At 36.7% G+C, this 21,619-nt stretch overlaps 2 protein-coding genes across 3 annotated transcripts in view; both read right to left on the bottom strand.

Moving 5' to 3' along the window:
* Window positions 1-1,976, bottom strand: part of prmt3 (protein arginine methyltransferase 3) — a 58,179-nt gene extending 56,203 nt beyond the window's left edge. The window contains exons 1-4 of the mRNA XM_083900973.1: window positions 1,927-1,976; window positions 1,587-1,716; window positions 260-342; window positions 115-164 (exon numbers count right to left, since the gene is read on the bottom strand). Coding sequence (XP_083757099.1) covers window positions 115-164; window positions 260-342; window positions 1,587-1,716; window positions 1,927-1,948 — 285 coding nt within the window. The 5' untranslated portion in view covers window positions 1,949-1,976. The remainder of the gene's footprint in view (window positions 1-114; window positions 165-259; window positions 343-1,586; window positions 1,717-1,926) is intronic.
* A 1,537-nt stretch (window positions 1,977-3,513) lies between these two features.
* On the bottom strand, window positions 3,514-8,276 carry htatip2 (HIV-1 Tat interactive protein 2). 2 transcript variants are annotated; one of them, XM_083900845.1, is made up of 7 exons: window positions 8,144-8,276; window positions 6,780-6,969; window positions 6,576-6,683; window positions 5,294-5,431; window positions 4,537-4,598; window positions 3,956-4,175; window positions 3,514-3,591 (listed from the first exon to the last, which is right to left on the bottom strand). In XM_083900845.1, the coding sequence occupies exons 1-6, from the start codon at window positions 8,257-8,259 to the stop codon at window positions 3,959-3,961; spliced, it is 831 nt and encodes a 276-aa protein (XP_083756971.1). In that variant the 5' UTR covers window positions 8,260-8,276; the 3' UTR covers window positions 3,514-3,591; window positions 3,956-3,958. The 2 variants fall into 2 exon arrangements, with proteins under 2 accessions (XP_083756971.1, XP_083756970.1); XM_083900844.1 differs by having other exon boundaries at window positions 6,576-6,969.
* Between the last annotated feature and the right edge of the window lie 13,343 nt (window positions 8,277-21,619).

The following is a 21,619-nucleotide window of genomic DNA, read 5'->3' as shown; positions in this document are numbered from 1 at the left end:
ATCGCGACACAGGTTCGTGGCTCTGAGTATCGCGATTTCGATTTCGATACACATATCGTTACAGCCCTAGAAAATATCATATCTGAGACCAAGCGGAAAGATGACTTTACTTACTGTCGATCGTATGAAGTTGATCATTTTTAAGTATCCATAGTCATCTAAACCTAAGAACACACAAAGCGAGGGGTGTCTTTTCAACAAACACCAAACCAACACAGGATAGTATTGTGTGAGGCAGAGAAGGTTAACGTCTACTTACAGTGTTTTCTCATCACATCGACAAGACTGATCTGATGTTCAGTTATACAGTGCTGCAAGGTGGCAGGAACAGAGCTCAGCATTCTGAAAAACAAAAACAGGGTGGAAAAAAAGTTGTGATATGACACACAAATTCATGCAGCAGTTATTGTGGTTCAACTGGAAATTAGATTTTGGGGTGAAGTGAAAATGTATGATACCATGTTTTAGATTTACTTTAGAAGACTTTCAATAATTTTACAAGCTGACTAGAGTCATCTTCAACATACTACTTTACTTAAATGAATGAAGTGGACAACAAGGCTGGAAACAAATTATTTAATATAAGTACTTGATATGGGTATTTACAATTCAGACAACTGCAGTGCATCTAAAATTGCACATTGTTGATTTATAAAGTTTTGGATTGTCACTCACTGTGCGCAGCACAGCCAGAATTATCAGGATTTGAAGTGATTTGCAGCAGGAGTGACTAAAATGTCATTACTCAACTCAACATTAAAATGTTAATTAGCTACTACAAAATGTATTTACAGGCAGTTATTGTGTTAAAACAAGGAGAGTTTCTGAGTAATGAGTATTTTATTTTTTTAAAGTTTAGATTTCTATTCTTAAATTCATGATACAGGAAGTAACAGCACATTAAAAAATGAAGTTAGGTTTATTACCTATGACTGATTATTGCAGAGGTTAGTGATCTACGATATTGGACTTTGTGCTTTGTGCTTAGGCCTTAAACTGGTGCCAATACATATATATATTCGTCATTGAGCAAAATAAATAAACATAAAAAATAATAATAGTTGCTAGATGGTAAATAGTTGCTATAAAAGTCAAGGCGGTAGCAGGCTATTAAGCCTACTGTTGTAGTCATTATTCATATCTTTGTGTTTGCTGATGTGAGATAATACATTTTAAAGCCAATATATGCCAATAGTGATAATATTGTGCATCCCTCATAGAGGTTGTTTACAACAAAACATGTAATTAATCTAGATATGCCCAGACTTAGAGATACAGAGTACTTCTGAGCAAAGTAGTACAAAGCGCTTTCTAAGGTAGAAAAAAAAAAGCTAAGGTGTGTTTGCCATTTGTCTAGGGCTGCCTAAACTGCTTCTTCTTAGCAAATTAGTACTTTCTATTAGTGCTTTCTAAGGTAAAACAAAATAAATAAATAAATACTACGTCTCAGGAGGTGTATCTCATGCATAAAACACACACATACATAGATATATTACCAAACATTTACATGATACACACACGAGAATACACTCCCAATGAAAGCAACAGTTGACGCAAGAGAAATAAAGTTTGCCTCCACATCTCACCGGTCACAGAACAGACAGCTAACTGACTGACTGTCGTCCTCCGTCCACTGCCACTGTCCCTCGTCCCCGTCAATATCATCATCATCACCGTCAGAGAGCTCAGGCATCTCCTCCGAAGCTCCGTCACCGACTGTCAAAATAAAACGTCATTACAGCCACCGTGTTACAGCCACAGTGTTGCACTAAGCTAACTAACGGCTCGGTAGCAACAAAGGAAGGCGACAAAACACCAAATAATGTACGACTACATTCGAGACTCTGCAAAAAAACAATATCACCATACAAAATAAGTGCTAATGCGACACTTTTAGGTTCTATATTTGATATTAACAACACTCACATGGATCTGTGTACTGTGCCATGATGCCGCTTCACATAGTCAACTTCCTGGTGACGTTTAGTGACGTAAAGTTGGGCGGGGCTTCGTGCAGACTGGATGAGGAATAAGAATACAAGCGGGACGTTCCTCATGTTCACCACAAGATGGCGCAGTTGGTTTAGTTTCTGCTGTTTGTAGTATTAGAGCTGAAAATAAATTAATTGTTTTGTTCAGAACTGTTTTTTTTTTACATGGCATCTGTTTTTATATTTATAATTCAGTTTTGTATCTTGCCAACATTACCGTGGATGTATTGACTGTATTGTATTGACTTGAGAGGATGTATAATAATAAAACAATTAAATAATAAATTAATAAGCTGAGATGTACACTTACATATCTCTACAAAAAAAACACCTTTGTGCCTTAATATAGGCCCATCATAAGTCAAACTGGAGCATAATATTTGGAAACTAGTATTTCATTATGTATAGTGTCAACATCAGCCTTCTTGTGTTTATCATTATTGTTATAATAAGGTTCAGTTCAATCTTTGCCAAAACCAGTTAAGGCAGTATTATTATTATATTAACATTTAATAACAATAAATGAAGTCGAAGTAAATGAAGGTCTATTATCTCTATTTGTATTATGACATTTTATGTCTTGAAACAAACATTAATGAAATGTATTAGAGTATTATTAAGAGTATTATTTTTCTTGCAGTGGAAGACATTTGTTGCCGATATTCTTTTGAGAAAATGTGATGTTTGACTTCAATCAAATGTGTACAACCATAATTAGTCACAAGGGGGGGCTGTAAGTTCACGTAGAGACGAGGCACATTTATTTCAATAATAATCTCTTCAACACAAAGGCAATATTAAGGGCTAAGTGATTCATATTTGTTTATCGCTGGTGGTCTGTGAGCTTCCAAACTAAGGTTTGTTTTTCTAAGTATCTTATCCTATTGGCACTATTACCAATAATATGGAAAAAAGAAATAAAATAAAGCACAATTTATGTTTTCATTCAAACCATTATTTATCACTGAAGTTTATTGTGCGGTCACAATAATTACATAAAAAGTCAAATCAAAAAATACAGCATATCAAAAAACAATCCCCTGAAACAGAAGTTGATTAATATCATTAGGTTTCAAGATGAAGAACCCAGATAAAACAATAAGGAATAAATTAATAATTTAAATAAAAAAGTAAAAATAAAAAATAAAATTATGATGCTGCTGCTGTGTTGTGTTTCACTCACATTCTATTACAGATTAAAGGATTACATTTGATCAATTTATTTTACTCATAAAATTGGTCAACTGACAGAAACAGTGAAGAGCAATGTGGGGCTTTTATTTTCTTTGAAGGAAGGGACTTTGACAGATTTTTTTTGGCAATTTTATTCATGTTTTTCAATCCCAACTTCCTATGTTGTTGTGGGAATGAGACACGTATCTCAGATCCACTGGCTTGATGATCAAATAACATAAAAAATAGCTTCACTGATGAAAATATTAAAATATTACACCAAGACAAACACAAAAAAGGCACACAACAGTGATGTAGGTTCACAGAGACACATTTTTGAATACATTCATTTATATTTTCAAGAACTGGGAAGATCCTGTATATGATGATTGAGCATTTGTAGTCTCTGTATATTTGCTGAAATTACCTGAAAAGAGAAAATACAGTTCATTGTTTAGTACCATAGGTCATACATAAAGAACTAGAAAAGCACTCGGAGCGCAGACCTCCGCCAAGGTAGCTCCGGCGAAAACATATACCTCCTTGGCAGAGGTCAAAAAAACTTGAGCATGAATGTGGATCATGAATTCCCATCTTGAGATGAAAGCTAAAAGCCTTGGATGAGCTTTGTTATGGAAACTAATTAGACATACTTGTTGAAAATAGTTCTTATTAGTTGTTCCGTTTGTGTGTTATCTACAAGCTGACAATCACCTGTTGTGTCTTGCGTATAACGTGAATAGTTTAACATACATAGTGTTTAGATTTGGTATGAAGAATATTCTTTGCACCTCTTATTTCTCCGCGATCTTTCCCAGAGTGGAGATGTCTTTATTCTCCAGGATCTCCGTCTTCTGCTCAGGTTGACGCAGAGTGTTTGACACCATTGCCTTTGCCACTGTTTGTATTGGAATTGACATGGAAGTCGTGGACACAGCAGAAAGAGCACCAAAGAACTTCCTGGTCAACCACTCAGCAGGCCGACTCTCCTTCCTGTCCACCAACAGAACCCTGTTGCGGAAAAACACAAAGCGTTTGATTCTTCTCTGATTATATCAGGTTGCAATTTCATAGACGGATCAGCTTTGATGCTTCGTTGCACTCGGGTAATTTCCAATGATTCCTATTAAGTAATACTAGAACCAGGAACTTGTGTATAGCCGCGCAATCAGTACAATCAACACTTTGTGTTATGTAAAAGGGTATGATCACATGTTGATCAAATGTAGACTTTGTTATAATTTTGAATTCGGAACATCGAAATTTCATACCACACTATTAAATAGTGCACTATTTAAATGTGTTAATAAGTAGCGGGGGGCAAACTTGTGCTTTCATAAATGCACTGAATGAGGTAAATGAGATCACTCACCCTGGTCTGTAAATGGCGTATCTCTCAAAAGCCAGAGCTTCAATATCTGCTTCCACTTGGCCCTGAAAGAAAAATCCATTCTTGTTGACCTTTAAATGACTGTCTTATGTCACTGTTACATTTCAAATCAACATTTTACTTGAGGAAAAAAAATTGTGTAAAGCTGTGCGTGTATTCTTGTTATTGCTGGGCGCGGTTAACGGCGTCAACGTTAACGCATGTTAACGCATTTCCATGAAAACTGACCGGAAAAAGATGCGCGTGACGCCATGTTTACGTGACTCCCAATTGTTAAAATGAGTCTCTAAATTAACGCTAAACTTTAAAAACAGAGGCACACATACGCAGTACACAGGCACGCTGTTTATTTGTAGCGCTCCTCTTTTCGTTTAATAAACAGACCGCTCCAGTTCGACTGTAGGATAACGGAACTAAACGAGCTAATGCAGCTAAAGGAGCTAACTGGTAAACGGTGCCTGGACTCCGGTGTTGCGGTACGTAAACATGACGTCCCGCAAGTCTTTTTCCGGTCGGTCGTCATGAAAACGCGTCAGCAAAACCTACCCCAAATGAGGCAGAACCTCATTTTTGAGAAACTGGTTACATTTACGGCTAGGATATGTATTATGGTCAAGATTATGCATGAACTGGTTATGGTTAAGATTAGTGAAGGCTTCGTCAGTGTGAGTCCTTACAATAAAAGCTGTGTGCTCTTCTGTGTGTGTGTGTAACACGGTATTGAGAGGAAACAAATTACCTTGACTTTCAGGTAGAGAAAGTTGCTATTTTTATCAGCTCCTCTGGAGGACTCCAGGTGAAACTGCGTGCAGCCTCCAGCCTTGGAAAGTTCGGCTGATTTTAGAACGTAATCATGATCGACCCGGACAAATCCATCCTATAATCAGAAAGAGAACATAATAGAATTTCTCACTTTGACAACACTTTGGCAACAGCTCACCTGTTGTGGTAAAAGTGAATTAGCTTACATTTAGCAAAGGTAGCATGTTTGAATGACTACATTGTGATTATTACATATGTTGAATAACAACAGCCTTGAAATATAATTTATCAATATTGTTGTGGGTTCAATTCCCTAATGTGTCCTTGGGCAAGTCACTTAACCCCAAGCGTGAAAATGGGCATGTGGGACAGAAGATGCGCCGCACATATGTTGAATATATATGTATATATATATATATATATATATGTACCAATACGAGTGTGAATCTGTGAATGTCAAAACTGTAATGTAAAGCAGCTTTGAGTGGTCATCAAGGGCAGGAAAGCACTGTAGAAAACCCATTTACAATATCAACAGTTTGTAATTAGGGACTGAGAATAAAATCTGCAGTAAAAATAAGAGATGCACCGAAAGAAATTATTATGCCAACTCTGTACCATTGTTTTTTTTATGGCTGGGACTGCGTGTACTTACCTCACTGAAATCAAGGCAATGTAATTGTATATATTAATATTCATACTTCAAAGAATAAATCAAGTAATAATCTATGATATGAATATATATATATATATATATGAATAACTATATTTTTTTTACTGTGCACCACTCCTGCACTGCCAAAATAGGTTTTCGCACCTTAAGCAAACACTTTTAGGAATTTCTTTGTCACTTAAGTTGTTTTAAATTCAACCTCATAACAGGACAATTTGATTACTGTATGATCATAATTCTATAACATATTCAAACTAAGTCTTCCATTTCCTTGGTAATCACCTGTCCCTTGTGTAAAATAACTTATTGTAAGTATATTTTATTCTAAATAATAATAATTTGACGGTCAAATAGGATATGGCAATATGTGCAAGCGGTCTTCATAAATCATGAAAATATACTTTAACATAAACATTAGATTAGGCTCTCGTACATTTTCTACTTGTCCTCTTAACTTTGCATACAGTTTAACAAACATTTAATAATATGTGTTATTATGATCAAACAACCCTGTAAAAAGTGTTTTTTGTACGGGGTTGCCTGTCTTTACAGTGTGAGCGGGAAAATATTGAGTGATGTCACTCACAGCCCCTGCTTTTGCACGTGTTGTTCCCAGACAGCAGTAGCCAACATTGTGGCCCTGGAAGGTTGCAGCATAGTCATCAAGCTTCTCAAAGTCAACCACCTCTTGTACCTGGAGGAACAAAGACAACACAGTGTCAACATGAAAATGACAAAGAAGTATTTTCTTAAAGATGTTAGCAGGAGGCCAGAGGATCAGCTCACTTACCAAGTTTTCATATCCTTTCTCCTCAAACGTGAGCTGTCTCCTTCCAATGAGCGTGATCTTGGAGAATATGTTGCGCTGCAGCAGCTCTTTGAGCAACATTTGTCCCGTTTCCCCTGAAGCACCGAGAATGAAGCAGCTTTTGTTCTGCTGCCTGAAGTCTTCTTCCAAGGTCTTCATGTCCTCAGCCATACTGTGTGCAACAACAACAACATTGACTGCAATGTTCAAACTGTACACAAGTTAAGTCAACTGTTACATCTGTTTCTGATTGAGGGGTGATTGAGGGGGACTTCATTAGGTCCAATGGTGGAAGAAGTTTCCCCATGATTTCACAACACAATAACGTTAAAAAAAAGAAACACAGATCATCATTAGCATCAGCTTTATTGATTCCATTCAGCATGGTCCCATTAGCAATTAACATCTCATGAAAATACTTCACACCGGAGTCAAAAACATAAAAAGTCAAAATATCACAATTAAACCCAAACAGGAGACTACTGTACTGATGAGTACATTATTTACTTCCTATCCACATTTTCATTCCCCTCTTATAAATACCATTCTCTCCTGGTCAAGGATAGTGCCGAACACAATCTTAAACTTTTAAAATTTGTAGTAAGAAACCATTAAGATACATTCTAATGGTTTCTTCTACCAGAAAAAGTCTTGGCTTCAATGGTGTTACTAATTCCACCCAGTTATACCATAAATACTTACATTTATCTGATGAAGTAAACTTTTCTGGAGCTGAAACAATTAATCGATTATTATTAAATTAATCGTCAACTATTTTGATAATCGATTTTAAGCTATTTTCATGATTAAAACAAGATTTCTGGTTGGTTTAGCTTCTTAAATGTAAACATTTTCTTCCGTTTCTTTGCTCCAAATAACAAAGAAATAATTCAAATTGAATCATTTTGGTTTGTGGGGGAAACAAGACATTCGAGAACATGGTCATTTCCAGGTTTGACAAACACTGATCAACGTTTTTAACATTTTATGGACCAACCGATTTATCGATTGCGAAAATAATCGTTAGATGCAGCTTTAAACTTTTTCATAATAAAGATATCATATGCATCACTTCAACCTAATCCTCCACTTTAGGTACTGTAAATGGAAGTTCCACCATCAACATTGTCTCCATGCTTGTCTTTAATTCTTACCAATAAAGTATGATAGAGGGCCATTCATTTATTCATTCATTCATGACCAAAATATACGGAAATGATTGGCTATATTATCTCGGAGTGCACCGTTTCTGATGAATTATGGCAGATATCATACTAAGTGAAGAAACGAGAAAACAAGACCAAACTGGGTTTTACATCGTGATTACGTTTCGTTTGTGCTTTTACCTGATGTACGCGACCGAACCAGAGTCGTCGAAATAATTCAGAACCGCTGCAATGACAACAACCAGGAGAGTGAAGATCCCAGTGGCTTTTCCCAGGGCGGTGAGTAGCTGTGTCATAATAATAACACACACTGCTAACAGCAACCACTACACTGCTGGACCACTTCCTGGTTGCTTCATGATTCCGGACTAGATAAGACGCTTCCTACTTCTGATACAGAAGACATTTCACCGTCGCATGTGGAGCTCGACACACGGCAAATGTTCACCGCATGACGGTTTATACTAGTATATATAGTATATTGTTTTCTGTGCGATACGTTTTCAAAACGAACATAAAATAGGGAGATGCTTCCGCGCTGTACTAGACCCCTGCAACGTTTACAGTCCGACTCCGCGCATGCGCACTTTATTTTCAAGGTTCCACACACACTGGCCACTTCTTTCAGTTTCATTTCTCAGCGGTATAAAAAAATGTTTTTATGTCATATCTGTATAGTTTAAGTATTTTGTTATAGATACACATGTTCAAATTCGTTTGGCTGATTTTGGTGAAATTTGATTGGTAATGATTGCCTAACATCCAACTCATAACAACTAAGAATTACAAGTTGCCTGCAACAAATAATATTTGGGTGGAATAAACCAAAGTATTGGATTGAAATTGTTATAATCCGATTCAGCAGCATCGTAGAACTGCCGGCCTCAAACTGCTGCAATTGCACCGCCTAGTCATCAAGTGACTCTGTCGTGAAATAATGGAGGGGGCCTAATTCTGCGAGTTTGAAACTGGTGCAATTGCTCCGCTCAGGCACAAAGTGGCGCTGTCGTGGAAAAAATTGAGGAGCTTAATTCTGCGGGCGTAAAACTGCCGGCCAAAAACGAAGGGGCTTAATTCTGCGGGCATAAACCTACTGCATGTGGGCTTGCAGTTCCATGCTATTGACTTTATTAGGTACATTCACTGAAGGTCATCTGTGTACCTTGGGAAATAGGAAAACACAACAACATTACCTAAAACATACGTTAAGTAAAACACAACAACATCAACAGACCACGGGTTCTTAAAAATAATTAAAAGTTGATCAATCAATTTTAGGAAAATTAAGGTAAAAAGTATTAAAAAGTCTTAAACGCGATTTCATGAGGTACTACATTTTGTACATGTGACGTTGCGCATCTTGCGACAGGAATCGCGCTTCTTCTGGTGCAAAATAATATCTGAAATTGCCCAAAATGTGCTCTATAGATTAAATTTTAAGTTAAATATGTCTTGCTGATTACAGCTTGAAGTGGCGATAATGTCTTCAAATATTCTGATAAGGTCTTGAAAAAGTCTTAAAAAGGTATTGAAATTAACTACAGGATTCCTGCATATACAAACACAACAACATTAACTGAAACACAACAACATTAACGACCAGAGCCGTGAGGTTGAGACCTCCTGCATGAAAATCCCCGGAGATCAGCAGTTTAGCTTAGCACATAAAAACTAAGTAATACAATAATAATCTGTCATAATTTGTAATAAAGTGCCAGACCAGAAGCTGGGGTAGAATGACTGTGTTTATGTTTACATGCCTGAATGCACTCATATGTATGTTAATGAGCAGAACAGGTGTGCCTAATAAAGTGGCTGCTTAGTGTACACCATAGAGGCTGTATTTACTCTCAGTATGTTGTGTTTGGGGCTGCATTTATCTGTCTGATATTGAGCAGCAACTTGAAAAGTAAAGGACTGAGTGAGAAATTATTTGAATGTTGTAGTGATACAGATCTGATTGAGATTGGGATTGTACTAACAGTATGGGAAACTGCAAACTGCTTGACAGATGTTTGCACTAAGCAAACTGCTTTTGTCATTTGCTGTGACCCAGCCCAATCTTATTTCCTTACTGCTTGATTATAATTCATTCATTCATTCATTCATTCATCTTCTACCACTTTATCCTCCAAATAAGGGTCAAGGGGGCCACTGGTGCCTGCTTGATTATCCATATGAATTGTGGATAATCTGCTATTACTGGTATAATTTACGTACTTTTAGAATTGTTTGTTGTTGGTGTTTAGTTCAGTTCAGTTTAGTTCAGTGTTTCCTTGCAATTATGTAAACTGTTAACATATTAGACAGTGAATCATTAAAAGCTTTAACTCATTTTAAAATTCATTGGCTCTTTTCTTTCAAAAATAAGTTGAAAAGTTGTCCTGGAAGGCCCTTACAGTGAAAAAAGTGTAACATGCAGTTGTTCATTCAAGCTAATAACTGCCATTAAAAACAGGATAAAATGATTGATTTAAGTGTAAAACTCATTTTTTTTGCATTTAGAGACATCAAGTTTGATTTATACTGAACTAAATATATGTCCAAAGGACCCAAAACAAAGTTTTTGATTTCTTATGACCTGCAGGTAATATTTTCGGTGGATTTCGTCCAAAAATAAACATAAGTAGCAAAGCAGTTGCTGATAATTAATGTTTTAGTGTTTTGTGTTGTTAAAATAGCAAAGAATAGCCCAATTTAAGTATTTAAATGGGGCGATAGCTGGCATGATTGTAACGTTAGTTGGCAGTAGCAGCTATAGCTAGCTAGCATTTACCGGAAACATTGTGACCGTGAATAATAATAAATATATTTTCCTAATGTCTAAAGTTAATATGTTGCATATGGTTCATATGCTTAAGATTAATAAATACATTTAATGTAACTGTTGGCCAAGTGTCTTTTTGTAGAGTTTATAAGGTGGGAAACAAATTTATTTGGGATCAAATAAAATGTGAAAAATATAGTTTGGATATATGTAAATGAATCAACTGGTGTCAATGCAACCAATTCAAGTTAAATCATTAAAAGTGAATACATTAGGTTGGTTCAATTTCAATGTATTAGTTTGGTTCAATAACTAAATGTTAAGAAAATAATTTGGATCAAGGAAAAAAATGAAGGTTGAGTCAAGTGCAGTATTATTGTGCATATGAAGTTACTCAATTTAGATTCTGTGAAGTCAAATATTTTACATGTGATATCTGGACATGACTCTTTTTTTTAGTTTGAGCATGGTTATACTTTTTTCAGTATATTGTGCAATTCTGTCAGGAAATCCAGCACGGACCCGGAGTGCAAACCCAAATGTCTCTCGCATTTGTCAGACCTTCAGGGGTTTTCATTAGCCCAAATCTCCACACAAAGAAATCAAGTCCAGTCACATGCAATGAATTCATCAACGCCCCATGTTTTTAACACCCTGACCACTTCCAAGACAAGGCATCGACCCAATCTAATAGAATACGATGGAGCCAGGGATGATCCTTTAAAGATGTCAGCAGTAAAAGACAGGAAGAAAAGAGGCCGAGGTTGAGAGAAGAGGCCTTAAACTGGCACTCTCCTGAAATGAAATGTCGCCTCTTTGTTCTGTAGCCGCAGGTGCTAATTGGGCCTAGCGGCGGGGAGGAAAGCTGCCGCTGGGCTCCTGTCTGTCGCACCTGTTGAGTCATTGTCTCTCACATTGATCAGGCAGGAAGTTGCAGTAAGAAGACTTATGCCTCGGTGGGTGCGTGGCAGAAACGTGGTTCAATTTCCTTTTAGAGCTCCGCCGCTGGAGGTGGAAATGCCAATGGTGGTCAGTGGTCAATTACATTTGACCATCGATTACCTTGTACTAAAGGACAGATGGATCATAAAGAGCTGTTTTTATTGGTTTGTTCATATTCTTTACAGTTTTTATAATCTTCCTACATTTGAGGTCGGCGACTGTTGTCCTAAATCTAAGTCAAACAGGATTAGCTTTTAAATCAGTAGATTAGGAAATAATTCCTCATTGACTCTGAATGTAATATGAACTAATAATGGACTTATGTTGTTCTTTGAAGGTGATACCGACTGTCAGTGCGCTCCTAACTGTACTTGTAAAAAGTGAGGCTGTTTTTAAAACAGTGAAACGTAATTCTGTGGATTATGCCATATTTATAATACACTTACACAGGAGTATAATATACAAACAAATAAATACATATATATATACTTAGTATATATATATATGTACACACACACACATATGTATACAAATTTATACATACATATATGTATGTGTACATATATATATATACACACACATATATGTATACAAATATATACATACATATATGTATGTGTACATATATATATATATATATATATATATATATATATATATATAAATACATACATAACTGGAACAGGTCTCTCTTGTAAATAAGACCCATGGGTCTCAATGAGATTTTACCTGTATAAATAAAGGTTAATAAAAAATAAAAAGAACCACTATATGTATATATATATATATATATATATATATATATATACATATATATATATGTACATAAAATAAAATTAACCTTTATATGTATATGTATATATAAAACTAAAATTGGTAATGCCTTTCAGTAAATCTGTGTATTATGCCATAAATATAATACACTTACAGAGGAGTATCATTACATGTAGTGTGTCACATGTTTGTGAAACGTGCAGATGACAAAGTTTTTTTTAATATATATATATACATACAAATATATACATATATATATACTTAGTGTATATATATATATACATTTACATATATATGTATATATATACACATATACGTATATATATATATATATACCTGGAGCAGGTCTCTCTTGTAAATACCCTGGGTCTTTTACCTGTATAAATAAAGGTTAAAAATAAATTATATATATATATATATATACATATATATATATATATATGTATATATAGTATAATTAACCTTTATTTCATTTTTTTTAAATGCCAAAATTATATTGACGTGGCAAATAAGGATCAAATACACACACGCATACATACAGGTTTGTGCAGCTACTCCTCTTAGGACGCTGCATTAGCTTCTGTTCATTTGACTAAACAAAACACTATTCGTAACAACCATAACCAGAGAATGTCTAAACCTAACCTTAATCTAATTACAATTCAAATCTTGGCCCTAAGGTTCTGCCATATTTAACATCAGGTTTGGTTCCCATAAGATTCACTGGTCATGACAACGTAGAAGTAAACACACACACACACACACACGCTCACACAGCTTAAGGTTTAGGACCCCGGACCCTCAGACTATTGAATGTGATGCTAATGATTGTAATTAATGGAGCCTGACAGCACAATCTGCTGCCCATTGTCTCCCAATAAACAGCTTTACAGTCCACATGAGCCGCTGAGGGAGCGGGAGGTTTAAGCCCGAGACAGTGAGAGCAGCAGAGACAGGCTGGACAGGGTGGAGGGTCAGACCTCAGGGGACAACACTGATCATGAAGTGGGGATTAGCTCAATTAGGGAGGCACTGTCTGATCAACATGCAGGGTTTGATACCTATGATGTATGTGTATCTCACCCTCTCTCTTTCTCTACATCCTACATCATTAGAGCAGACTGTTGCCATTGTTGGTGGTGAGGTCTTCTGATGCAGCTGGTGTGAACAATGAGGCAAGACGATGGCCTTTGCCTCACCGTGACCTTCTGCTCCAATATCCATTTGCTGTCATATGTTTCAATGGTTATTAAAACCAAATGCGTTTTATCATCCAAATAATACAAAAACATGAATTTTTCAGGATGACATAACAGCCATTTTCGCGAGTGTTACTTTTACAAAGTGTACATATCTATTTTTCTGTCTATATACACTGTTTTATTGTTTTGGGGAAGTTGTTGAAGTTACACACAGGACTTCATGTCATTATTTTTTTTCCTTTAATATGGCACCAACTGCTGTATCTTAATATCAAATGGAAGAAAAGGAGATTTACAATTACAGTTTAACCCTTTAAAGTACTACTCAACCATTTGGTCGACCACACTTTAAGTCACTATATCTCATTGAAAAATGCATCCAGCTGAACTCACTAACACTAAATTAATGTGACTTGTTCTGAATGTTGTACTTTATGAATTATGCAAACCAGGTTTATTATGAACAGACATCTCAACCATTTGGTAGAGGCTGTATCTAAAATACTGTACGGCCTAATTTAAAAAAAAAAATATATATATATATATATATATATATTGATTGTCATTATTGTTATCATAAGTAAATAAAATAAAATGATGAAAAATGCTAAGAAATAATTAGCTTTTTTCTTGGTGCGTACCTTAAAGGGTTAAAATGTTTATTAAGTGTTAATTACAGCATAACATATGGAATATGATGAATCTATATTTAATGTAGAGTCCTAAAGAGAAAATCAAAGGTCCGAGGAATAAAAAAATATGCCAAATCAGACACCAGATCCTCTTATGAGCTGTGAAAAAAGCAGTAGAATACAGTTACTCTGCAGGAAACAGAAGTCCACAGTCTTTGGCTTTGTTCTGGGCTCAGACTCCAGGCTCAGACTTTGACAATATGTTTGCGGCAAAAGCAGAGAGTCATTTGTGCTCAGAGGAGCTTTCCTGCTCAAAGAGCTGCTGCTAAGCAGCTATGCGACCTGCTCTTCCTCCTCTGAAGAACAATGTGCTCATTAAAGGAGCAAACAGATTATCATTGTTTTCCCAATAGATGGTGTTTAAAAAGAGTCTGGAAGAGCTGGCAGCTCATGCAAGTTATTTTTTTTGTACAGTAAGTAAGTTTTTATTTGTTTCGAATGAATAAATGTTAACTTTTGTCTCAAGTTTGCCTTTGTGTGATCACATGATCACATTATCTTACACAAACTGTATTGTTTTGATGCCATAATTTGCCTTAACACACTATGCATTGTATCAATTTTTGAATTGAGAATCAATTTTTAATCGAATCGTGATGGTAAGAATCGGAATAGAATCGAATCGTGAGCCACCCAAAGACTCACATCCCTACTTGTCCCTAAATGTCCTAAATTTTAAGGAAAATCACTTCTTTTTTTCAATGAATATAACATTTAATGAATCATAAATACACTCTCTACATTGTTAATGTGGTAAACGACTATTCTAGCTGCAAACGTCTGGTTTTTAATGGAACATGTACATAGGTGTATAGAGGCCCATTTCTGTGTTCTAATGGTACATTGTGTTTGCTAATCACGTTAAAAGGCTATTGGGTGATTAGAAAACCCTTGAAAACTCTTGTGCAATGATGTTAGCACAGCTGAAAACAGTTTTGCTGGTTCTTTGACGAAAGGGCTAAATTATTATTTGGAATAAAAATCATTATTTCTAATCTTGTCAATGTCTTGGCTATATTTTCTATTCATTTTGCAACTCTTTTGATGAATAAAAGTGTGACTTTTAATGGAAAACACAAAAACATCTTATAGGTGAGCCCAAACTTTTGAACGATCGTGTATTTACCCAAGGCAGCAAACACGCTTCTTTTTGTTTTATCCAGCTAAGGTCAATGCTCTAAAGCAGATGTGCTATGTTTCGTACATCATTGATTACTTTGCCATAACGGTGACATCATTTTGAGGTGCTTTTAACGATTGTTGTAATAACACAATTTTTAATGAGATTGATATAGAGCACGTGTGTCAAACTCAAGGCCCGGGGCCCAGATGTGGCCCGCTATGTCATTTTATGTGGCCTGCGAGTGATTAATTGGTCTTGAAAATCTGTGTTAACATAGTTCTATGCTGCTTTAAGACGTGCGTTGACCTTAAACTACATTTCCCACCACTAAATCGCAGTGTATCGTTGTACATGCATCACGCGACGAGTGAAATTGAGATTGAGACTGTGATCGCAGCAGAATGTGTTCACAAAAGCCACAACCAAAAACGATGAGGCAGAGAAAGCAAGCTTTATTGTCGCTGAAGAAATCACCTGTGCTTCAAAGTCTTTTTCTGAGGGTGTGTTTTTGAAGCAGTGCATGCTGAAGGTGTGATAGCAGGTCTGACCTGAACAGATACAAGACTTTTAAAACTGTTAGTCTGTCAAGAAACACCATCGCGGACCGGGTTACATATATAATGCATAATATTTGTAACCTGAATAAGTAATAAATACAGAAAGTTATTTAGAAATATGTTACAGAGTAGTTACCTTTATTTTACATTATATTTGGTTACATTTGGCCCCTTTGAGGGTAACCATTATGCTGATGTGGCCTGAAAAATGAGTTTGACACCCCTGACATATGGTGTATTGTTTGCTTTTCATTTACTTGTTTTTATTGCTTTGTTTTGAGAGCATTATTATGCACAGCGAACTGTTTTCATATGCCATCTGGCTGAAGCATTCGTCAGATAGTTGAACATTTCAAACAAGTTCCTAAATCAAAGGAAGTCAGTGTTTGACGATTTATGTAACTTTATAAAAACCTTACAATCACACCCAATCTACATTATGAAATCATCCATCAAGAAAGTCATTTAAAATGTCTGCTCTTATTCTTGCATTTAAACCAGAATGTACCTTTGCGATGGACAGTTTTTCATGTTTCGATCTATCAACAAAACTGGTGTCGTATTATTCAAAGTTTAAGGTTATGGTATTAGTTTGGTATTGGTCTTTTTTTTTTAAAAGAAAAAGAAAATCATGAAACAAAGTCTGTATAATTTGCTTCAAAACCATGATCAATTGCCACTATTTTCTAGCACAGAGACAATGTTGTTCTTTATCTTGTAATAAGAAAGCCATATACAAAGAAACACAAATTGTAGATTTGACCAAGAAGTCTGAAACTAAACCGAGGCTTCTTTTATTTTATTTAGAATGATGTAGTTGTGTCTGTTTGTCACTGTGTCTGGACGCATCTGCTGACTCTTATTACAGACTACGCCATCGTGCACTTTGATCAGCAACTCTGAAACCAAAGTCATGCTTTTTTTCCCCTTCACAAATATGTCCTTGTGTCACATCGACTCAAAGTTGTTTTCCCCTCACCAAGTGAACCTTTGTCCAAACGCAGAGCTGAAAATCTTTTTCAAAAGGATGCACAGTGGCCCCTGATTTCTTTTTTATTTTTGTTTACCATGAACACAGCTTTGTTAAAGTCAGTCACTGTGGTGGTTAGAAGTTATGGTAACATTTGGTCCAAGTTTATAAGACTTTTTGGTTAAAACCCATATTAAATAATAAAGGCTATATTTAGTTAAGATCCTTACTGTGAATTAAAGGTATTCTCATCATTTGTTTTTATCAGTATTAAGTTTAACTTAGAAACGAAAAGAACCGATGATTGGTTACAAGAAGATTTTCCCAGGAGAAAATCAAACTTGAGACAGTTAAATCTGTATGGTCTTGTATCGGCCAATAAAAGCATAATACACCAAAGCCTCTTAGTAGATATTTGTATTTGGCTTTGAGTTTTCACTATTAAATCTATTTGCTGTTTTAAATCTCCCCTTTGTGGTCGGATGATTGAAGCTTAATGACTCCTTTGAACCGCTGTCATCCCCGGCAGAATGGCTTGAGGAATGTCAGCCAACTAACCTTTAGTCTCTTTCCCACATCCAGCAACAGTAAAGGGCATGTAATACCCAACTTTCAATTCCTGCCCACGTCCATTACTCATAATCAGTTAATCGCTTTATTCATCACACATGCAAACATGGAACACTTGTTGTAATGCCATTTTTTTTTTTACTTATTTTGCAGAAATTTAAATAAGAAAATGGCTACATCTTTAACCAACATTTATCATTTAGGCTTCTGAAAATGGATTCACCTTAAAAATGACTCAAAATGTATAATATAATAATAATAATCTATATATAATGTTTTTTTGTCATGTCTAAAATGTTACTGCGTGGTTTACTGTTCAATAGTAAGTAACTGAACTTGCGACCACACGACTACATTTGGTTATCTGTAAAATGCATCTTCTCTTGATGCAAAAATACTCTCTGCCACTTTATTTAAATTCCTAAAAAATGAGGGGTTTACAAACTGTTTCATTATCTAACCAATTACTCAGTTGTGTAGTGTGAGGACTGCAATTATATGGTGAAGTATCATCATAGAAAATGATGTCCAAAACCACAAGGATCCCTACTGTAATAAAACACAAGTGTCCTTTTGATGACAACAACTGTTTGTTGTCATCGACTCCAGTGAAACACAAAATTGATTGAATCCTGGAGGTTGCCCAGGGAGTGAAATATGCCTTTTGAAAGTTTTATCACATGATAATCATATGCACAACTGCTTTGTAAATGTTTGCTAAGTGTGAGTGGAAGGCCACAGCTCAAAAATGTATTTTCATGTACTTTAAGTACTTTCACTCAGTATATTAACAGTACGTGCACAGTTGAATCGAGCTAAGGCTGTAGTCCAACCAAGACAGGCAACCGGACAACTTGCAGCCTATTCTCATGATTCGTAGCTACGAAAAGTAATGCACTGTTTCGTATGACCTTTCTCTAACCCTACCCGTCACTATAACCATATACTGTAAGGTTCTTCGGCTTGTCCTCATAGGAGAACTCTTTTTGGCTCCAGTTAGAACGTTTTTATAAAGGTTGCACCTGGAACCCTTTTAAAACCCTTTATTCAGAAAAGGGGTTTTAAAGGGTCCTCTGGATCAAAACGGTTCTTACTGGAACCATTAGTGTTACCAACAACCCTTGAAAAACCCTTTCTTCGTGGAAAGGGTTCTTCAGAAGCAAATGGAAACAAGTAGAAGGACACTTTTGGAACCCTTATTTCTAAGAGGGTAGAGACCTGAAAAATCTCCCTAATAACTGAGAAACGGAAGATAATCCGCTCATCGAACACATGCACACTCGCGCTTCACTCGCACTTCAGATTTTTTTTCACCGAAGCTCGAGTGCACATGCGCATGCGCACTCGCACTCGTGTCAAAAACGGGGTACATACTTTTTCCCTTCATGAGAATACGTTGCAGCAGGTATTGGAGTCTGACTCCTCCTCTGTTGCTGCTGCTGTATCTCTAGCTATCAGGAATCGGTTTCCTGTTGACCGTTACATCACAGAAAAACAAGCAGTGCGATGGATGTTGAGATGTGTCGTGCTGTGGCTCTCTTTCGTAGCTGCTGTACATGCTAATCGTGATACAAATTAGATCGAGCATGGCTCTTGTGGTTGCTGTGTTGTCCCTTGATTGATGATTTCCGGCAACAGTACTGCAGTTTATACGTCATCTCCTCCTTCTGTGCTGTGTGTATTAAGATGTGACGTATTTATAGTTTGGCAGCAACGTTGTTGCGGTGATCAGCTCTGCCTCAGTGGACGCTCGGTGCGCACAGCCTCTCCAGCGTCGTAGAGGGGTCTCCGTAACCTACGTAGAGCACTAAATTGGGCTTAAGCATATACATGCAGGAGTAATCGGACTATGAATCACATTATCTAGGTATGTTAGTCCAACTAAGACGACCTCAATTTTAGTCAAATGTGTTGACATGACATTAAGAAAACCAAATGACTGTCTTCGTCCGACTAAAATCTTTCAATATGAATGTAAACGCACCGTTTCAGTGGAGATATCGCTCTTCTTTTCTTCTGTCTTGACTGCTGAGTCTGTTGTCTGGGAGCTGCTGTCTAGTGGCCTACAGGGAGAGTGAAAGAAGGAAGAGGGGAGATCATGTCGAATCATGACGGACCCACCACAGCACAGAGACCTCCCTGCCGATAAGCAAACACCACTACAAATGGCAGAGCTGGATAGACAATCACTCTGTGAATGGAAGCTAATTAGCTGGAGTCTAATGCCAGTTTACTAACACCTGTATTAGCGTGCTCGCTCAGTAGGGAATCGGGGTTGGCCAACAAGTGCTAATCCCTCATAAGCCTGAAGTACTCCTCCCAAGAAATGACATTAGCATATTCTGCTTTAGCCAGCTGTTGCCAAACTAAAACCAAAAGAGACGGGCCTCCACGGAGATGAGTTGACAGAGAGGAGAAGGATTTAAAAGCTTTTGCTTCGGGTCACCTGTATGTTCCCCAATAGACTGACTCACAGAAAAGAACTTCAAAGTAGAACTCAGTTGATGAAAATGGCACACTTCCAGGAAATTGTCAAAGAACAAGTGCAATGGGAGCTCGGGATGTAATGATACACTCAGCTCACGACTCGATACGGTTCACGATTTTTTGTTCACGATACGATTTTCTCACGATTTTTTAAAATCAAAATGAGCTACAGACAAATTATGACCAAATAAAATGATATTTTATTTGTAGGAAAAAAATCTTAGAGGTGCTTTCTTTACAGAAACTCTGTAAAACAGTTTGTGTCCTCTTATAAAAAGTAAAGGCCACATTATACAGTGGTATGCAAAAGTTTGGGCACCCCTGTAAATGTTCATGATTTTCCTTTATCAATCATTGGTTGTTTGGATAAGAAATTTCAGTTAAATATATCATATTGGAGACAAACATAGTGATATTTGAGAAGTGAAATAAAGTGTATATGATTTACAGAAATTATTTAAACACAATTAGGCATGTGCATAAGTTTAGGAACCACAAAAGAAACATTTTGTGCATCCTCCTTTTGCAGAAATAACAGCCTCTAAACGCTTCCTATAGCTTCCAATTAGAGTCTGGATTCTGGAGGAAGGAATTTTGGACCATTCTTCTTTACAAAACATCTCCAGTTCAGTCAGGTTTGATGGTTTCCGAGCATGGACAGTCCGCTTTAAATCACACCACAAATGTTCAATAATATTCAGGTCTGGGGACTGAGATGGTCATTCCAGAACATTGTATTTGTTCCTCTGCATGAATGCCTTAGTAGATTTTGAGCAGTGTTTAGGGTCGTTGTCTTGTTGAAAGATCCAGCCCCTGCACAACTTCAACTTTGTCACTGATTCCTGGACATTGTTCTCCAGAATCTGCTGATATTGAGTGGAATCCATGCGACCCTCAACTTTAACAAGATTCCCAGTCCCTGCACTGGCCTCACAGCCCCACAGCATTATGGAACCACCACCAAATTTTACTGTAGGTAGCAAGTGTTTTTCTTGGAATGCTGTGTTCTTTTTCTGCCATCCATAACACCCCTTGTTTGCCCAAATAACTCTATTCTAGTTTCATCAGTCCACAGCACCTTAATCCAAATGTGCTTTATCATACCTCAATTGACTCTGTTTGTAGCAGGTGCAGAGAAAAGGCTTTTTCTGCATTACTCTTCCATTCAGCAACTCCTTGTGTAAAGTGCGCTGAATAGTTGAACGATGCACAGTGACACCATCTGCAGCAAGATGATGTTGTAGGTCTTTGGAGCTGGTCTGTGGGTTGACTGTGACTGTTCTCACCATCCTTCACCTCTGCTTATCTGAGATTTTTCTTGGTCTGCCACTCCGGGCCTTAACTAGAACTGTGCCTGTGGTCTTCCAATTCCTCACAATGTTCCTGACAGTTGAAACTGAGAGCTTAAATCTTTGAGATAGCTTTCTGTATCTAAACCATGATGTTGAACAATCATTGTTTTCAGGTCATTTGAGAGTTGTTTTGAGGCTCCCATGTTGCCACTCTTCAGAGAAGATGCAAAGAGGAGAAACATTTACAATTGACCTCCTTAAATACCCTTTCTCATGATTC

The sequence above is a fragment of the Microchirus variegatus genome, assembly GCF_963457635.1.
Source record: "Microchirus variegatus genome assembly, chromosome: 14".
Taxonomy (NCBI): domain Eukaryota; kingdom Metazoa; phylum Chordata; class Actinopteri; order Pleuronectiformes; family Soleidae; genus Microchirus; species Microchirus variegatus.
Note: the sequence above shows the minus strand (reverse complement) of the source record. Positions and strands in the feature narration are given on the sequence as shown.